At 45.0% G+C, this 21,393-nt stretch overlaps 1 protein-coding gene across 4 annotated transcripts in view; it reads right to left on the minus strand.

Moving 5' to 3' along the window:
- pde10a (phosphodiesterase 10A) overlaps positions 1-21,393 on the minus strand; it is a 398,667-nt gene that overhangs the window by 137,279 nt on the left and 239,995 nt on the right. For all 4 annotated transcript variants that reach the window (XM_055631370.1, XM_055631369.1, XM_055631372.1 and 1 more), the window contains one exon: positions 4,147-4,287. In XM_055631370.1, coding sequence (XP_055487345.1) covers positions 4,147-4,287 — 141 coding nt within the window. The remainder of the gene's footprint in view (positions 1-4,146; positions 4,288-21,393) is intronic.

Raw genomic sequence — 21,393 nt, forward strand, 5'->3', positions numbered from 1 at the left:
ATGATAAACAGAACAGGATAATCCCAAGAGAGAACGTAAAGTTAAAGTATCTATAACGTAACGTAACATAACGTAATGATGAGTGAGTTAGATGTGGCCCTTGTGGCTAAGGGGATCAGGGGGTATGGAGAGAAGGCAGGTACGGGATACTGAGTTGGATGATCAGCCATGATCATATTGAATGGCGGTGCAGGCTCGAAGGGCCGAATGGCCTACTGCTGCACCTAATTTCTATGTTTCTATGTAAAGGGAAAAGGTAAACCAGAGAGAGAGTGGGACCCTCAGGAATCAAGGCGGTCAAATCTGTGTGGAGCCACAGGAGACAGGCAAGGTCCTCAATAACTATTTCTCCTCTGTATTTACTGTGGAGAAAGACAGGAGAATGGGGGAATCTTGAGTTTGTCACTGCAAGTGTCATAAGAGCAGTCAGTATTTCGGTCACAGAGTTGCTGATGCATATGAAGATAGACAAATCTCATGGGCCTGTTCGGATGTATCCGGGGATGTGGGAAGCTAGAGAGGAAATAACAGGAGCCCTTGCGGATATTTATGAGTCGTCGTTAAATACAGGCGTGGAGCTGGAAGACTGGAAGGAGGTAACTGTTGTGCCTTTATACAAAAAGGGCTGTAGGGAAAAGGGTGGGAACTACAGGCCAATGAGCTTAACATCTGTGGTCGGAAAGTTACTTGAGAGTATTCTGAGGGATAGGATATATATGCACTTAGATGGCTGAGGGCTGATTAGGGATAGTCAACATGGTTTTGTACGTGGGAGTGGGCTTGAATCGGCCCGTTCGCGGGGTAGTTCATCGCCCGGCGAGGCTTAAAATCGGCCATGGGTTTTTCCATCGCCCGGGAGCCTCGATCACCTTGACACAGTAGTTTGACTGCCTGACCGCGGGGCAATAGAAGATCTCGCAGCCGATTTTAAGCCGCGAACGGGCCGATTCAAGCCCCACGATTCGGGGCAGACTGTTCGGAGTCGGTCACCAACCAGGTCAGCTTCAGATGTTACCGTCTACAGAGCCCACAGCCGAAGCCAAGAAATTGTTCCCCCCCCCCCCCCCCCCCCATGTTTTGATAGCGATTTCCGCATCTGTGACATGCCATGTACGTTCTAATCCAAATAATAGATATAGATGACAACCAGTAAGTGGGCCCAGCATTGAACCATGAGGCACACCACTAGTCATATGCCTCCAGTCTGAAAAACAACCTTCCACCATCACCGTCAGCTTCCTTCCATGAAGCCAATTTTCTATCCATACAGCTATCTCTCCTGAATGCCATGGGAACTAACCTGGGGGGGGGGGGGGGGGGGGAGGAGAGAGAGAGGTGAGAGGGGGAGGGGGGAGGGGGGAGAGGGGAGAGGGGAGGGGGAGGGGGGGGGGAGGGGGAGGGGGAGGGGAGGGAGAGGGAGAGAGGAGAGGGAGAGGGAGAGGGAGAGGGGAAGAGGGAGAGGGGAATAGGGAGAGGGATCAAAACATGGGGGGGACGTCCCATCAATGAAAAATAAAAAACATTTTTAGTGTTTAAAAAATGTTGAGATTCTCTCTCCAGAAGGCCATGCCCCTTCCGGTAGGACTATAAAACCCGGAAGTGTTCAGTGCCTCAGTCAGTCTCTGCAAGATGGGGGAGCGAGAAGGTCACGTCTCTCAGTCTGAACTGTGAATAACACTGAACACATGGCTACTAAACTGTGAGTGGTTTTACTGAACTGTCAGTGTGCTTAATGTGGTTTGAAAATATAGTTTGGAAATGCTAAAGCTGTGATTCCTTTGGTTTGGAAATGCTAAAGCTGTGTTGCCTCTGGTTTGGAAATGCTAAAGCTGTGTTGCCTTTGGTTTGGAAATGCTAAAGCTGTATTGCCTTTGGTTTGGAAATGCTAAAGCTGTGTTGCCTGGTTTGCAAATGCTAAAGCTGTGTTGCCTTTGGTTTGGAAATGCTAAAGCTTTGTTGCCTTTGGTTTGGAAATGCTAAAGCTGTGTTGCCTAATTAAAGTTGCCTTGCCTAATTAAAGTTGCCTTGCCTAATTAAAGTTGATTGACTAATTAAAGTTGCCTTGCCTTCTATATAATTAAAAGTCTAATCTTGATCACTTCCTGTTTGTGCTTTATATTGATTTTAGAAAGAACGCTAATACGTACGACTGTGATTTTTGGCCATCTTACTCAGTCCCCCTCCACTCATCAGGTGCCGAGGATTTTCCTCATCGATAAAAAATAAAAGAGTTATTTGTGTTTAAAAAAGTTGAGGTCACTCTCCTGTCAATCACACCATGAAGGCCACGCCCCTTCTGGTGGGAGGGACTATAAAACCAAGACGTGTGGGGGTGGCTCAGTCTCTGCAGGATGGAGGAGGGAGAGGTCACGACTCGCTGTCTTTAGTGGCCTTGCACCCTGCTTGAAATGGAATTTCAAGGAATAGCCGTGAATGAGTGAGCTGCCAGCACAACAGGCTTGAGTGACTGAGCCGCCAGCCCAAGAATCCATTTAGCCCACAATGTCCATACTAGCCCTCTGGAAACCAGTCCCTTCAGCCCACAACACCCATACTAGCGCTCCAGAAAGCACCCCCCCCCCCACACTGGCAACCAATATTGGAATTGGTGGAGAGGTGAGATATTGCGTTGAGGGACCAGCAATATGCGTGTGATGCTGGGACCCACTTAGTCTAGTTATAAACTATATTCATGTGCATTGGAGACAAAAAATTTGAATGATACACAGTGGAAAAATATATTGTGAGGAGGATGCAACGAATCTGCGACATATGGACAAATTAAGTGAGTTAGCAAAGATTTGTTATAAAATCTGGGAAAATGTGAGATGTCCCTGCATATGAAACACAGAAATTTAGTATGTATTTAATTAGGAAAGCAAATGAAAGCTGCCCTTTAGTGCAAATGCGACAGAGTACAAAAGTAGAAATCCGTGGTTTTCTAAATAAAATGGTCTTTCATAAAGTAAACATTATTTTGAATAAATAGTCTGAATCTTGGATGAAATTTGAATACATTAGCTTAAAAAGCAATTAAAATCATGGTGCGTGTACAGCAGAAATTCACTGTGGCAAGAGTCTCTTTCTGCAACCCAAGCTTCTCATCAATATCCCAACACTAAAGAGTCTGTCCCACTTTCCCGACTCCTCTGCCGAGTTGAAAGGACCTTAAAAAAAAAAAAAAAAATCAAGATTTTTGTGATCTACGAACTCCTCCTCCTGACTACCCTTTTACTCGTGGACTTTTTTGTCATGCTGGAAAAAAGTCCCGACTTACCTGATACCTGATGCCCCGAGTACCTACGGCTGGCATTACGAGCCGCTACGAAATATCTACGGAGGCCTACGGCCTCCTACGGACTCGCTACGGACATTCGCTGAGTTTGAATCAAAGGGAAAACTTGGGAGAATTTGTGAGTAACTTGGGAGAGTGGGACAGACCCTTAAGGCCCCAATACCAGAATTCCCAAACAGATATCTATTCCCACTCTATCATGGAACAAAGATTATCATGCAGATAGAGAAAGAAAGTCAATGATGTGGTTATAGTCTCCTTGCAGAAAAGCAATGTTTTTGCATGATTATCTGGCACATGATCGCTCAAAGTAAAAAAAGCATTCAGGAGGTGTTGAGAAACTTACGCATTAGATGCACACAGAGACCATCATGAAGGGGAATAGGAGCAGACCACACCTGCCCACCCTGACAGCAGAAGAATCACAAATTGGCAGCATCAGCCACCTCAGAAGCCACACAAATGCAATGGAAATCAATCATCCTGAATCCCAAAGGAATGATTAAGAAGAAAACATGTTAGGCCATAGAATTCTCACTAGGTAAAGATAATTCGTAACAATCTTCCAAAAATGCACAAGTTTGAAAGTGCATTCAGAAAGTACACAGATGCGGTATTAAACAGACTTTTCAGCAGGTGCTTAAATTGAATGAATTCCTCTGTAAGTCATCTGTATATATTTGGTTCAATGTATTCCTAGCTTTTCATTCCTTTATAGATATTCCTTGCTATAGATTTGATGTAATTGATGCAATCATGAACTTAGCATTGTTTCTTATGCTGACTTTTTGGTATTTACCAACGTTAAACTCTGGCATACATACACATATTAACAAAATGTTCATTCTTACATCAGCAATGTCTTCCACCAATAGTGTTTTCCTGAACTTAGCAACATACGATGCTGTAGTGGTGCCATATCCAATGTGTCCAGCAGGAATGAGTCGCTGTTTATCTTTAAATCCCACAGGAGTATACAAGCATAGTGATTCCTGGAATTAACAAAAACAAAATAAATCAGATCCTCCTGTTATACTTCACTTTTTTTTTAAAACAGTATTTCAATTTTTCTGAGTATTGATCACCTTTGGTGGGAGAATGTAGCCTGCAAACCTCCTTTTTAAAAAAAATTCAAACAGTCCATGGCTGATTTAGACCTGTCAGACTTGCAGTCACTCACGTCTTGTAATACTATTTCAACTGTGTTTTATCCATTCTTTTGCAATATAATTGTACTAATAGTAACAGTGGAAACAAACTATATCAAAAGAAAGCTAACCTTAAGGATCACAGTGACATAGAGGTTGATAACAAGTTCTAGTTTACAGCAGCCCATTGACATTAGTTTATGATGACAGATTGGGATTATGGGCAGGTAGTTGGTTGGGTTGGTTTTTGAGGGTAGCTTTTAGATTTTTATCCTTTTTAACACACCTGTCAGACATGAGCTTCCTTTAGAATGTTAAATCAATTGATCGTACATTTTGATCATTAAGAATATTATTCATTGTTGGTTAGAAGACATTTTGGGATATTGCAAAGTTGTTGAAGGGATTCCATAAATTTGTCTTTATTTTCCTGTACAAAGTTGGTATTAGTATTTGGCATTGGTTTATTTTTGTCACATATTCAGAGGTACAGTTGAAAGCTCTGTTTGCGTACTACCTAGTTCATCACACTATACACGAGTACAATCAAGCCACACACAAAGACAGGTAATGCAAAGAGAAAAACACCAGTGTTATAATGTTATAATAACATTACACTTACATCACCTGGAGACAACTCATGTAGCCACAGGGAGAACGTACAAATTCCTTACTGATAGCACCCATAGTCAGGATTGAACCCGGATCTCCGGCGCTGCAAGGCATCAACTTTACTGCTACACCATCGTGCCGCCCTCAAGTAGAGGCGCTGGTGTGCTTTCTTGGCCGTAGCATCAATGTGTCTGGTCCAGGGCACATTGTTCGTGATATTTACTTCTAGGAACGTGAAGCCGTCAACCATGTCTGCCCAGGCACCAGTGATACTGACTGGAATGTGTCTGCCACACCATTTCCTTCTTGTTCTTGGTTGCATTACATATTTTGGTTTTGCACTATTAAGTTCTGGTTACCTCTTATTATCGATTATTAATTATTGTACAGTATATTTATTTGTCCTGTTATTGTGGTAATGGGACTTGTAAAGCTGCAGCAAGTAAAAATGTAATTATTCCATTCGAGTACATACAATTAAATATTCTTAACTCTTGTCTCTCTTGAGTTGGACATTTAAGAGATAGGTTTAGGAAACTGACAAGCAATCATTTCTATTAATACTTGTTAAAGGATATTCTATCGTAGCATGGTGGTGCAGCGGTAAAGTTGCTCACTTACAGCGCCAGAGACCCGGGTTAGATCCTCACTACAGGTGCTTGTCTGTACAGAGTTTGCACGTTCTCCCAGTGACCTACAAGGTTTTCTTCGGGAGCTCCTTTTTCCTCCCACACTCCAAAGACGTACAGGTTTGTAGGCTAATTGGCCTGGTAAAATTGTAAATTGTCTCTGGCGTGTGTACAATAGTGCTAGTGTGCGGGGATTGCTGGTCACGTGCACTCAGTGGGCAATGAAGGGCCTGTTTCCGTGCTGTATCTCTGAAGTAAACTAAAACTATTAAACAACGGAACATCCACTGATACTTCAAAGCCATCAAAATCTAGCCACTTTGCGTGCAACATCCTGAGTCTGTACCAATGTAACTGGGCAGGGTCGGTCGACCAGCCATGACCCACTTCTATAGGTCTACCATAGAAAGCATACTCACATTGTCTATGCTAGTCTGGTATGGTCACACAACCTCGCAGGATAAGACTCGGCTGGAGAGAATAGTGCGCCGAGCTTCTAAGATCATCGGTTGCAGCAGACTTCCCTCAGTGACATCACTTTACTCAACAAGACTCACCAGAAAGGCCAAAAAAATCATAGCAGATCACTTTCACCCGCACATTACCTCTTTAATCTCCTCCCATCAGGAAGGAGATATAGAAGCATTAAAAGTAAAACTTCAGAGACAGCACCTACCTCCAAGCCATCAGATATTTGAATTTGCACTAATCACTTTGCACTTTCTTTTGCACTTGCACTTACGCTTAATATGACGCTGCTGGGTACTGTCCTTCCTGTATATATTGTCCTTCGTTCGGTATTGTCTGTATTATTTATTGTGGTGTATGTGGTGGTTATATTGTACTGTATTGTATCTGTCTGAGAGCGAACCAAGACACATTCCTATCAACTTGTTGACATGGCAATACATTTCTTGAATCTTGAATCTTGAGGTGAAGTCAATTAAAAAATGCTCATACAATTGGCCTTCATTGACGCTATTCATTACAATACTATGGAGGTTTGGTTACCGTACAAAGTGATTTAATGTATTTTCAGAGTTATGGACAGAATTTACTTGCGGACGTCTGTACGAACGGAACCTGTTCGTAACCCAGGAATGGCATTAAACTCCATCAATGTGGTTTTATGAAAGATACAACATATCTGAGAAAAATGCTTACATTCTTTGAAGATATAACAAGAGAGGACAACCTGTTATTGTAGTGTATCTAGATTCCCAAAAAGCATTTCACCATGTGCCACTTAAGAGGCTGGTATGTAAATTGAAAGCCCATGGCCCCAGGGAATTTGTGCTGGAATGCATTGGTGGAGTAAATGGGCCATTTTTAGACTGGAAGAAATAACTGGTGTAGTGAAGCAAGAATCCGTTCTTAGCCCATAGTTTTTCACTATTTACATGAATAACCTGGAGGAAGAAACAGGTGTAAAGAAATAGTTGGAAGTGCATATTGTGATAAGGACACTGTCAATCTGCAGCATAATAGATTGAGTTCATGGGCAAAAGACTGCCAAATTGAGTTTAATGCATGAAAATTAAAAAGAGTAGGAGATAGCCTGAATGGGAGTAAAATGTAGTGTGGTCTATGTGTAGGAAAGAACTGCAGATGCTGGTTTAAATCGAAGGCAGACACAAAATATTGAAGAAACTCAGCAGGCTAGGCAGCATGTCTGGAGAGAAGGAAAGGGTGACGTTTCGGTTCGAGACCCTTCTTCAGACTGTGTTCCTCTGAATGAATCACAAGAAGGAAGGTCCAACAAGTAATTAAGAACGCAAACAGAACTTCGGCCTTCATTACAAAGGAGTTAAAATTTAAAAGCATGGGGGAATTTTTTGCTGTTGTACAAGTGTTGCTGAAGTTTCACTGGAATACCATTAAAACGTACCAAGAAAATACATAGGAAGAGTCCAAAGGAGATTTACGAGCCCAATTTCTGAGATGGAAGGATTGTCTTTCCCAGAGAACTAAACAGTTTGGGCCTGCATTCATTGGAGTTTAGTTAAATGGGAGGTGACCTTGTTCAAACATGTGCGATCCTAAAGGGGTTATACAGGGTAGATGTTGGGATGCCCCGAACGAGAGTACATAATGAAGATAGGTGGAGGAGCAGGTCATGTAGAGAAAGCAGGGACTCTGCAGAGAATTTACGCAGGTTGGGAGAGTGGGCAGGGAAGTGGCAGATGGAATACAGCGTAGCAAAGTGTGGAGTCATGTGTTTTGGTAGTCGGACTAAAGGCGTAGCTTGTTTTCTAAATGGGGAGAGAATTCAGAAATCAGAGGTGCAAAGGGACTTGGGTGTGCTGATGCAGGATTCCCAAAAAGTTAATTTGCAAGTCAAATTGATAGTAAGGAAGGCAATCGCAATACTAGCATTTATTTTGAGAGGACTAGAATACAAAAAGAGGGATGTAATGCTGAGGCTTTATAAGATGCTGGTCAGACTGCATTTGGAGTATTGTGACCAACTGTGGGTCCCATATCGGAGGAAAGATGTGCTGGTGCCAGAGGAGGTTTATGAGAATGATCCCAAGAATGAGTGTGTTAACATATTATGAGCATTTGAGGGCACTGGGCCTGTACTCGCTAGAGTTTAGAAGAATGAGGGGGGACATTGAAACTTACTGAATAATGAATGGCTTGCATAGAGTGGATGTGGGGAGGATTTTCCACTTGTGGGAGAGTCCAGGATCAGTGGTCATAGCCGCAAAATAAAAAGGACGTTTCTTTAGGAAAAAGATGAGGTGGAATTTCTTTAGTTAAAAGGTTAAAATCTGAGGAATTCTTTGCCACAGAAGTTTGTGAAGGCCATGTCAATGGATATTTTTAAGGCAGAGATAGATTCTTGATGTGTAGGGGTGTCAGGGTTATAGGGAGAACAGGTTTGAGGGGCACAGTTTGATCAGCCATGTTTGAATTGCATAGTTGAATTGATAGGCCAAATGGCCTAATTCTGCTCCTATCACATGAATTTATAACAAAGATGCCGATCATTTTATGTTGAGCTACATAAAATATTTTTCTTGCAGAGAATGGAGAATCTCTGGAATTCTCTGCACTGGCACGTGTTGTAAACGGGATCATTTGAAATATTTTGAAATATTTAAAATGGAGGTGGATAAATATTTGACAGATCGAGGACTAGAGGGATATGGAGAAATGGCACAGATAGGAGCTGAAGGCAGCATATATCTGTCTTGATCATATTAAATAGAGGTGCAGGCTTGAAGAAGCTAGTGGCTTGTTCCTGCTCCTATTTCCTTGTGTTCCAGGTCCTCCATGTCTCTGAGCAAAATGTGATAGGAAAAAAGTATAGTTAAGAAAACATTTGATATATTATCTGAAGAAGGGTCCCGACCAGAAACCTATCACCTATCCAAGTTCATCAGAGATGCTGCCTGACCAGCTGAGTTACTCCAGCACTTTGTGCCTTTATTTGATATATTGTCATTTATTGACTGAGGCAGAGAGCAAGGCGAAACAAAATGAAATACAAATAAAAACAGAGAAAGGTGGAATTAAAAAATCAGTAGGTCAGGCAGAATCTATGGAAAGAGAAATAGAATTAATGTTTCAAGTCAGAGACCCTTCATCAGAAAGGAGTTCTGATCAAGGATCTCCAACCTGAATATGACATTCAGTCAATTATGTTTATTTAGGCCAAGAACAAATTATAAAGAGTAATTAGACTTCCCAACTTTCAGTCCATTGCCATAAAAGTTGGGACACACTGAGTGCTCATCTAAGTACTTCATCCCATTTATGAAGTACTAAGTTGGGACACACTGAGTGCTCATCTAAGTACTTCTTAAATGGGATGAGTGTTTCTGGCTTTCAATCATTGCCATTTCAATCAATATACACCCAACATTTCTCTTTTGCTTGTTTCTGCCTTACGTCATGCTGATTAATACAGACACTAAACCACACCAATATTTTTCCACAAGGTAATGGCAACAAAATGGCATAGAATAGAATCATTAATTCACCTTTGCATTTATGAGTGTGAGTATTAACATGGATGACATGACAATATCAAAATTTATCAAGACATTTATGACAGAAACTGGGGTGAAACTGATAAAAAGAGATGGTAAATCCATTATTTGAAATAGAAAATATCCAAACGTGTTCAAAGAAATTAGCAAAGAGATAGCAGAATTTGCAGAAAGAGCAAGAGACAGCTAATGCCATTCCTGTATTTAAAAAGGAAGATAAAGACAAAGCTAAGAATTTATGGACCAATTAATTTAATATTGATGGTACGTAGGATGGTAACATTTTCGCTCAAAGATGTGAACCGAAAAGTACCTGCATGTTTTAACATAAAAATGTGAACAACTTCTATAAAAGATCTTGCTTGATTGGAAACAAATAATTGAAACAGCTACGGAAATAACAAATAATAGATGCCCCATTCAAGTCCTATCACAAGGCATGGTGCATGATTATACAAATCAAGGATTGAAATATGTTTTAAAACAGAAGACAATCAGCCTGAATTAAAGATAATATTTCACACTAGAAGTAGAGGTAATGCAGCCTTCCAAAAGAATTTAGTACGTAGAACCAAAGACACAAGGATTCGGCAGCATGTCTACTTTCAATTCAAAACTGACGGGTCATGCCTGATCAGGTCCAATGCGTGTTCTCATCTGACAAAGTGGAGCAATCTGCAAGGGCCAAAGAAGCCTCAGGTGGATCTGCTGATCTGTTGGTCACCGATCAGCAGAATTTAACTTGCGTACTTGAATAAAACTTGTATACGGTCGAGTAGCTTTTGTTGAGAACTTATTTATTCAGTGATTTTTAAATTGGGTTACTTACAAGTAGTGGGCAATACAAGCTTATTTTTTTATTTTCTCTGATGAACTCTTTTATGAAATCCAATGATGCAATTAGGCATGTTAGTTACACAAAACAAAAACTCTGCCCAAAATATTATTTCACCAGGTCTTATTGCTGCATATCTGACTTTCAATCGGCGACAAATTATTATAAATTTTATGTCTGTTCTGAATTCATGCAAAATCATTGGATTGCAATAAAATATGGTTAATCTGATGCACTGTCTGCACGAACTGCTCAGGCAGCATTTACCTTTACTGGCCCCATATATCTAAATGTCGTACAGGCTTTGCTTTTGTGGCTATTCTACAAGGCAGAACAGTGCACAAGCGATGGATAAGCCTCAGGTGGAGGATCCTTTGAATTGTTTTTATGATGAAAGTGTGGCGACACCTGTTGGTGGGCCACGCACTATACATAACATTCAGCTCTGGGTGAGGGGGGGATCACGTGTCCAGGTGTCAAGAGGTAGGGATTACGGGTGCCCCTGGGTAGTATTTAAGGCGTTAATCGCGCGCGCACGGGATTGGTGAGGAGAATTAGTGTAGTAATAAATAAACATATTTTCAAACAAACTTCGTGTCTGCCTCGTTTTTTTAACGGACAACTCCACGTCCGCTACATTTAGTGACCCTGACGTCCAGAATCGATATTCTGGAGAAAAAAAGCGCCCCGCCAGCACCCAACCCGCCACCATCGACCAGGCCCAACTCAGCGCCGTCGCCCTGAAGCTGCCAACCTTCTGGACCGCCCAGCCGCAGGTCTGATTCCAGCAGGCACAAGCCGAGTCGCAATTTTACGTTCGTGGGGTAATTAACGAGAGACCTGCTCCCAATATGTGGTCAGCGTGCTCGACCAGGAAACGGCCGGGCGAATAATCCCTTCACTGCAGGATCCACCGGCGGTCGATAATTATGGCGGCCTCAAGGCACTGCTGTTCCCTACCTTCAGCCTCAGTCGCATGGAGCGAGCGGCACTTATCTTCAACATGGGCGGACTTGGCAACCTGCTGCAAATGAGTGAGATGCTCTCGTTCATGGCTGGCCACCAGCCCTGCATGTTTTTTGAATATGCCTTCTTACAACAGCTTCCAGACAACATTCGCCCGCTCCATGCAGGGGTAAGTTTTTTTGAAAACCCTCGGGCTCTAGGGGAGCATGCTGACGCGCTGTGGCTGGCCAGGCGGCAAGGAGTGGACGCGCTGAATCAGGTGTCCACAATGCCCAGGAAGGCGCAGCCCACCAGGGGGCCCGCGGAGCATCTAGAGCCTGCCATTAAAGGGAAAGTCCTAAAGAGGAATGGTGCTTTTACCACCAGAATTGGGGCTCGGAGGCCCATATAACCATATAACAATTACAGCACGGAAACAGGCCATCTCGACCCTTCTAGTCCGTGCCGAACACATAATCTCCCCTAGTCCCATATACCTGCGCTCAGACCTTAACCCTCCATTCCCTTCCCATCCTTATAACTATCCAATTTATTTTTAAATGATAAAAACGAACCTGCCTCCACCACCTTCACTGGAAGCTCATTCCACACAGCTACCACTCTCTGAGTAAAGAAGTTCCCCCTCATGTTACCCCTAAACTTCAGTCCCTTAATTCTTATGTCATGTCCCCTTGTTTGAATCTTCCCTACTCTCAGTGGGAAAAGCTTTTCCACGTCAACTCTGTCTATCCCTCTCATCATTTTAAAACCTCTATCAAGTCCCCCTTAACCTTCTGCGCTCCAAAGAATAAAGCCCTAACTTGTTCAACCTTTCTCTGTAACTTAGTTACCCGCCAATGCCGCCTGCCCTGTGCGTTTCTGGGAAACGCATGGGCCAGCCGCCGGTAATCACCGTGGCAGTCGGCAAGATTAATCGCTTTTATGCCTGTGGAGGATAGCTGGGTACTCTGCCAAAATTTGTGCGTAGATATTGTCCACCACCGCCACCGGGTTGCGAACTGGCACGGTAGATGCAGCAGGGCGCTAGGAGATTGCTACGAGCATAGAAGCGTGGGCAAGGCGCTGCCCCTCACGTCCACTAACAGAGATCGTGCTCGTATAAAATCTGCGGCCAACAATGCGCGGGACACGTCCCGCTGTAAATGGCCAGTAAAAATGGCAAGCGCCAAATATCAAAGGCATGGTGCGTCCGTATGGGGCTACCATTTGCAGAAGTCGCCCAGGGCCCCGGCATACCGGCATGCGTGTCCATCCCGGACGGGGGCACCACACTGACCTCGGCCCCCGTGTCAACCAGAAATCTTCGGCCCGAACGCAATCTCCTAGCGCCCTGCTGCATCTACTGTGCCAGTTCGCAACCCGGTGGCGGTGGTGGACAATATCTACGCACAAATTTTGGCAGAGTACCCAGCTATCCTGATCCCTCAGTTCGACTTGATCAACCCAAAGAATGGGGTCCAGCATCACATTCTCATTTCGGGACCACTGCTTCACGCCTGCACCCGTAGATTGGCCTGGACAAACTCCGGCTTGCGAAGTGGAGTTTCAAGAGATGGAAGCAATGGGAAATGTTCGGCGATCAAACAGCCCATGAGCCTCCCCTATGCACATGGCGCCCAAGGTCTCCTGTAGCTGTGGCGACTACCGCCGCCTGAATAACGCCACGATTGCAGACGGGTACCTCGTCCCACACATTCAGGACTTCTCTGTCCATCTGGATGGAGATAAATTCTTCTCCAAAATCAACCTAGACAGGGGTTACAATCAGATCCCCGTGCAACCGGAGGATGTGCTCAAGACCGCAATCATCACCCCCTTTGGGCTCTTCGAATTTGTGCGTATGCCCTTTGGCCTTAAGAATGCTACACATTCCAACGCCTAATAGACACAGTGGGGCGGGGGCTTGATTTTGTCATCATTTATTTGGATGACATCATGGTGGCGAGTCTTTTGCGGCAGGAACATTGCGCTCACCTCCGGTTGTTGTGCCAGCTCCTGTACGAGGTTTGGTTGGTAATAAACCAGGATAAGTGTCATTTCGGCCTTCGGGCCATCGACTTCCTGGGCCATCGTGTGACACAGCACAGTGCGGTACCTCTACCAGGCAGGGTGGATGCCATTCGCCAGTTTCAATGGCCTTCCACAGTGCCGGGCCTGCAGGAACACATTGGGATGATACAGTTCTACCACCGATTTGTGCCGGCGTCGGTGAGGAGAATACTCCGGCCTCTATTTCGCCCGTTATCGGGCAAGCAGCGGGACGTGCAGTGGACCAACGTCGCCATGGCGGCCTTCGAGGGGGCGACAGAGGTGTTGGCTCGGGCGATGATGCTGGTACATCCGCGGGTCGACGCCCGCACAGACTCTGCAGTTGGTGGTGTGTTGGAACAGTTTGTTGACGGTCACTGGCGGCCTCTTGCCTTTTTCAGCCACCAACTCAGCTCGGCAGCAGATTTGACTGGGAGCTGCTCGCTTTATACTTCGCAGTTAGGCATTTCCGTTATTTACTGGAGGGCTGGGACTTTGTTGCATTTACTGACTATAAGCCCCTCACCTTCGCCTTGGTTTGGCCCACCCATCCATCCGGGCGACAGTGGCGTTGGTTGCTGCAAGATTCATGTGGCACGGGTTGCGGAAGCAGGTCGGGCATTGGTCTCGCACGTGCATTACCTGTCAAACATCGAAGGTTCAGCGGCACGTCCGGGCACCAGTTCTAGACTTTTGCAGAGCCTCGCTGGAATTTCAACCACATCCACGTGGATATCGTGGGGCCGCTGCCTCCGTCCCGCGGCATTTCACACTTACTTACAGTAGAGGACCATTTCACCCGGTGGCCAGAGGCCATCCTACTTGCCGACACCTCGGCCCAGTCCCACGTGTGTGTTGGCCTATTGGGTTGCATGTTTTGGGATACCGCTGGACATCTCGTCCGACCGGGGTGCCCAATTCACATCGGAGCTGTGGTCCGTAATGGCTCGCCTATTGGGGCTCAGCTCCACCACTCAACGGCCTCTTACCCCCAGTCGAATATTACCACTTCCGGCTTAAGGATGCTTTGAAGGTTCGACTTACTGGTCCCGGTTGGATGGACAAGGTGCCTTGGGTCCTGCTAGGGATCCGCACCGCCCTTAAGGAGGACTTGCAGGCTTCATCGGCCGAGTTGGTTTACGACGTTCCACTAATCGTGCCAAGGGAGTTTATCCCAACCGCTGGCGGACCCCAGGAGTCGCCGTCATCCATGTTGGTCCATCTGTGGGAGCGAGTCGGCGCCCTGTCTCCTGTCCCAACGTCTCGGCATGGTGTCACTCCATCTCATGTGCCGCCAACTCTTGTAAACTGTCAGTATGTCTTTGTCCGCCGCGACACCCACAGGTCGCCCTTACAGAGCCCTTACGGACGTCTTTTTCGGGTGCTACGGCACGGGCCCACAACTTTTGTCTAGGACATTGGGGGTCGGCAGGTGACCGTGTCAGCGGCTCGCTTAAAGCCGGCCCATTTGGACCTGAGCGGCCAGTCCAGGTGGCCTAGCCTCGCCGTTGAGGGCGTCCGCCGTCTCGGGTCCCACCTAATTCGTCCTTACGGAAAAGAAAACCTTTGCGCGGGGATGTACGTATGAGGTCCGGCCGCCTCGGTCGGCTGCCCACCGTTTTTATGCCTCCGGTTGTGTGGCGGGTGGGGCGTAGGGTAATGTGGCTGTACCTGGTGTTGGGCCACACACTAGACATAACCTTCAGCTCTGGGGGGGGATCACGTGTCCCAGTGACGAGAGGCAGGGGTCACGGTGAGGTCACGGGGGCCCCTGGGGAGTATTTAAGGTATTAATTGTGCGCGCGCTGAGTTGATGAATGAAGAAAATTAGCAGACAAACTTCGTGTCCTGCCTCGTTCTTTACCGGATAACTTCGCGTCCGCTTCAAAAGCTCATTCATCTGAAATTTTACTGTTTTCATAGAGATTTTTTATTGTTTTCAGTATTTCCCTTTTCTGAGTTTTGCTTTAGTTTTAAGGTGCAGTTTTTCAATGTTCTGACAATACAGGTGCACAACCTTTTATCCGGAGTTCCGGAAACCGAAAAGCTCCAAAAACCGGACATTTGTACCAGGATGTCATCTGTACACCAAAGCTCGCGTTTGGCGCCAAACCTGACCCGAAACGACCCACGGTCAACCTAGGTCTGTACTACTGTAGCGGCTGCCTCCTCCCCGGAGACCGGGGAGACACTTAAACATCTGTAAATCATTGCTTAAATGTTAGTCAGTTAGTTTTTGGTCAGTTAGTCAGTTAGTTTTAGTTAGTTGGAGTGCTTTTATGTGAAGGGGGAAACTTTAATTCTTAGTGCCCTACCTGGTTGGAGGGGCGGGAAGTGGGCAATGCCTTACCGAGTCGCCGTGCAGTAAGCTCCGGAGCGCTGTGGCCGGCGACTCCCAACATCGCGGAGCTGGGGGCTGCGGGCGTCCGGCCGCGGGCGGCGCCGGTTGGAGATCCGACCCCGGCAACTCTACCCCTGGCTGCGCGGCGCTCCAAATCCAGCGCTCCAAATCCAGCTGCGACCCGGTAAGGCATTGCCCGCTCCCCGCCTCTCCGACCAGGTAGGGGACTAAGAATTAAAGTTTCCCCCTTCACCCCCCACACCCCATAAAATCCTTCCAAACTAACTGACTAACATTTAAGCAATGATTTACAATGATTCCCCGGTCTCCAGGGAGGAGGCAGCCGCTCCAGACTTTTCAAGCCACCCACGCTACCTACCTAATCTACGGTAAAAATCTTCCATTCAGAATCCGAAAAATTCCGAAATCCGAGAAGTGTCTGGTCCCAAGGCTTTCGGATAAAAGGTTGTGCATCTGTATGTGCAAATCATGCGTACAATGAATCTAAACTACACTGCTATCAGTGAGCTCATTTATTATGTGTTTTAATTTGTGGTGAAATGTGAAAGTGTTCCAACACTTTAGTTCAGTGATATCCAAAGAATGGCCATATGCCATTCCCTTACGTTAGGTCCATTAAGGGGAGTACTCCTGAGAATATCTATAAAACTAAAATTAAAATATATTTGTTCAATCTTTGCTTATGAATGACTTTTAAAACATATATACAGACAATCCATAACTAAGTCAGATTTTATGCAAGTCGGAATCACCTTAAAACTAGGTTGAAACAACAAACTGCAGATGCTGGTTAATACGCCAAATGACGCAAAGTGCTGGAGTAAGTGGGTAGGTCAGTCAGCATCTCCAGAGAACATGGATAGGTGACGCTTCGGTTCGGGACTTCTGCAAACTGATTGAGTGTGCTGAGTTACTCCAGTGCTCTGTGCGATTACAGCTTAAAACAAGGTGCGGATGCCGCTGGTCTGCACCAGCGAGCTCTCCTTCACCAGTTGTCGAACCATCCAGTTGAGATGGCTGTTGTTGCGGCTAATGTTGTAGCCCCTGGCTGACAGAGCTTTCTTCAGGCTGCCGCTGACAGCATGCACTCAGTAGTTGTGGGGCTCCCTCCCCTCTCACCAGCTGCAGCTTCTTCCTGTCGCCTGTCACTTTGCCCCCTCCTCTTTCTTCTCCCCAGAGTCGCTGACATCTTCCACATTGGAATATTTCAGCACTGTGTGGGGGGGCAGGGGGAGGAGGAGTTGGTGGTGAAGTGGGGAGTGGCAGAGTGGACAAAGCGATGGACGACAGGTAGAAGCACAGCTGGTGAGAGTGGTGGGTGCCCCGTGGTGACAGAGTGCTTTCTGTCGGTGGCCTGAAGAAATCATTGTTTACCAGGGACCACAATAGGAGCCGTAACAACAGCCTCGTCAACCTGACGGTGCGGCGGCTGGTGAACAAGGGCTCCCTGATGCACCTTGTGGAAGAGGTCAGCGACTAGACCGGGAGATGCTCTCCACTGCCTCCCTCGTTCTCGCTTGGCAACCCAGTGTAGCAACCACAGTGGTCAAAACTGGAAGAGCAGCGAGTCCTGGCGACGCTTTTATATCTTTGAAGCGAACGGGATGCCCTCGCAATCCTGCTATGACACAGGTCATTCAGGAAACGGGACCATCAATTGTGAATTGTTTACGTTAGTGCAAGTTTACGTAACACGTCTATTACAAAAGTCGGGGAATGTCTGTACTCAATTGTCGATGGATATATTGTAAAATATATTGTAAGATATATTGTAAAAATATCACTTCCTGGCAGTCTGTCAAACTAGTTTCAAATTGTAATTATAGCCAAATGCAGCAGAAATAAAGTGGGTCATGAAGCAGTGCTTGAGAGCAGTAAAGAAATTGTCTCCAAGACAAAGATCAGCATCACACTGACTGACATACTTTGCTTTTTTGACATTTTAAATGTTACATAGTCTTAGCGTCTCAGTGCTACTTTTCTGCAAAAGTCAAATATGTTGTAAACTATATTCATCATCATCGTTAAAGACATTAACGACGCAGTGATGCTGGTTTCTGATGGGCAGGGTGACGGACGCATCACACATCTTTTGTCTCTACACATGCGTCTTCCATCAACGTCTTCAGCATCGTCTTGATTGGCCGTCCCGGATCGCGTCGTCCATGGGTGGGTTCCCACAGCACAACCATGTTTGCTGGCATTTCTTGGCGACGGTGCCAGTGACCAGCGAGCCTCATCCTTCTCCACCTGATCTTCTCGGTCAGAGGTGGAATCTCCCCCTAGACCTGGGCGTTGGTGATGCGGTCCCTCCAACTGCCATTTTGAACTTTTCTGAGCATTTGGGTGAGACTTGGAAAGTGCTTGAGTGAGAGTCCATGTCTCACACTGGTACAATAATATGATCTCCACAGTTCCATGGAAGAATCTCAGTTTGAGACCCTTAGACATCAGAGACCATATAACCATATAAAAATTACAGCACGGAAACAGGCCATCTCGGCCCTACAAGTCCGTGCAGAACAATTATTTTCCCTTAGTCCCACCTGCCTGCACTCATACCATAACCCTCCATTCCCTTCTCATCCATATGCCTATCCAATTTATTTTTAAATGATACCAACGAACCTGCCTCCACCACTTCCACTGGAAGCTCATTCCACACCGCTACCACTCTCTGAGTAAAGAAGTTCCCCCTCATATTACCCCTAAACTTCTGTCCCTTAATTCTGAAGTCATGTCCTCTTGTTTGAATCTTCCCTATTCTCAAAGGGAAAAGCTTGTCCACATCAACTCTGTCTATCCCTCTCATCATTTTAAAGACCTCTATCAAGTGCCCCCTTAACATTCTGCGCTCCAGAGAATAAAGACCTAACTTATTCAACCTTTCTCTGTAACTTAGTTGTTGAAACCCAGACAACATTCTAGTAAATCTCCTCTGGACTCTCTCTATTTTGTTGACATCCTTCGTATAGTTGGGCGACCAAAATTGTACACCATACTCCAGATTTGGTCTCACCAATGCCTTGTACAATTTTAACATTACATCCCAGCTTCTATACTCAATGCTCTGATTTATAAAGGCTTGCATACCAAAAGCTTTCTTTACCACCCTATCTATATGAGATTCCACCTTCAAGGAACTATGCACGGTTATTCCCAGATCCCTCTGTTCAACTGCATTCTTCAATTCACTACCATTTACCATGTACGTCCTATTTTGATTTGTCCTGCCAAGGTGTAGCACCTCACATTTATCAGCATTAAACTCCATCTGCCATCTTTCAGCCCATTCTTCCAAATGGCCTAAATCACTCTGTAGACTTTGGAAATCCTCTTCATTATCCATTATCTTGGTATCATCTGCATACTTACTAATCCAATTTACCACACCTTGATCCAGGTCATTGATGTACATGACAAACAACAAAGGACCCAACACAGATCCCTGAGGCACCCTACTAGTCACCTGCCTCCAACCCGACAAACATCCATCCACCATTACCCTCTGGCTTCTCCCATTCAGCCACTGTTGAATTCTTCTTGCTACTCCTGCATTTATACCAAACAGTTGAACTTTCTTAACCAACCTTCCATGAGGAACCTTGTCAAAGGCCTTACTAAAGTCCATATAGACAACATACACTGCTTTACCCTTGTCAATTTCCCTAGTAATCTCTTCAAAAAATTCAAGAAGATTAGTCAAACATGACTTTACAGGCACAAATCCATGTTGACTGTTCCTAATCAGACCCTGTTTATCCAGATGCTTATATATATATTATTTCTAAGTATCTTTTCCATTAATTTGCCCACCACTGAAGTCAAACTAATAGGTCTATAATTGCTAGGTTTACTCTTTGAACCCTTTTTAAACAATGGAACAACATGCGATGTATGCCAATCCTCGGGGACTATTCCCGTTTCTAATGACATTTGAAATATTTCTGTCATAGCCCCGGCTATTTCTACACTAACTTCCCTCAATGTCCTAGGGAATATCCTGTCAGGACCTGGAGACTTATCCACTTTTATATTTTTCAAAAGTGTCAGTACTTCTTTTACTTTGAAACTCATAGTATCCATAGCTACTCTACTAGTTTCCCTTATCTCACATAATTGAATATCCTTCTCCTTGGTGAATACCGAAGAAAATAAATTGTTCAATATCTCCCCCATCTCTTTTGGCTCTGCAGATAGCTGTCCACTCTGTCTGTCCAATGGACCAATTTTATCCCTCGTTATCCTTTTGCTATTAATATAGCTGTAGAAACCCTTTGGATTTACTTTCACCTTACTTGCCAAAGCAACCTCATATCTTCTTTTAGCTTTCCTAATTTCTTTCTTAAGATTCTTTTTACATTCCTTATACTGCTCAAGCACCTCATTTACTTCATGCTGCCTATAATTATTGTAGATCTCCCTCTTTTTCCGAACAAGATGTCCAATTTCCCTTGAAAACCAGGGCTCTTTCCAATTTTTACTGTTTCCTTTCAACCGAACAGGAACATAAAGATTCTGTACTCTTAAAATTTCCCCTTTAAATGTCCTCCATTTCTCTTCTACATCCTTCCCATAAAACAAAATGTCCCAGTTCACTCCTTTTAAATCATCTCGCATCTCATCAAAGTTAGCCTTTCTCCAATCAAAAATCTCAACCCTAGGTCCAGTACTGACCCTCTCCATAATTATATTGAAACTAATGGTATTGTGATCACTGGACCCGAAGTGCTCCCCAACGCATACCTCCGCCACCTGTCCTGTCTCATTTCCTAACAGGAGGTCCAGCACTGCCCCTCCTCTAGTAGGTACCTCTATGTATTGCTGCAAAAAACTATCCTGCACACATTTTACAAACTCCAAACCATCCAGCCCATTTACAGAATGTGTTTCCCAGTCTATATGTAGAAAGTTGAAATCTCCCACAATCACTATCTTGTGCTTACTACTAATATCTGCTATCTCCTTACATATTTGCTCTTCCAATTCTCGATCCCCATTTGGCGGTCTATAATACACCCCTATAAGTGTTGCTACACCTTTCCCATTTCTCAGTTCCACCAAAATAGCCTCCCAAGATGAGCCCTCCAATCTATCCTGCCAAAGCACTGCTGTAATATCTTCCCTGACTAGCAATGCAACACCTCCACCTCTTGCCCCTCTAATTCTATCACACTTGAAGCAACGAAATCCTGGAATATTTAGTTTCCAATCACAGCCCTCCTGCAACCATGTTTCACTGATCGCCACAACATCATACTTCCAGGTGTCTATCCAGACTCTAAGCTCATCCACCTTTCTTACAATGCTCCTAGCATTAAAATATACACATTTAAGAAACCCCCCGCCTCTTATTCTCTGTTTATTTCTTTTTTCTTCTTTCTCCTCTTGTGTCCGAGTGCTTCCCTTTTCTGCTTCCTGCCTCCCATTCTGTCTACTAGCTTTCTCTATTTGAGTCCCTCGCACCAACCATTCTAGTTTAAAGTCTCCCCAGTAGACGTCCAGATATCCCCCATGTTA

This window comes from Leucoraja erinacea, unplaced genomic scaffold (assembly GCF_028641065.1).
Source record: "Leucoraja erinacea ecotype New England unplaced genomic scaffold, Leri_hhj_1 Leri_73S, whole genome shotgun sequence".
NCBI lineage: Eukaryota > Metazoa > Chordata > Chondrichthyes > Rajiformes > Rajidae > Leucoraja > Leucoraja erinaceus.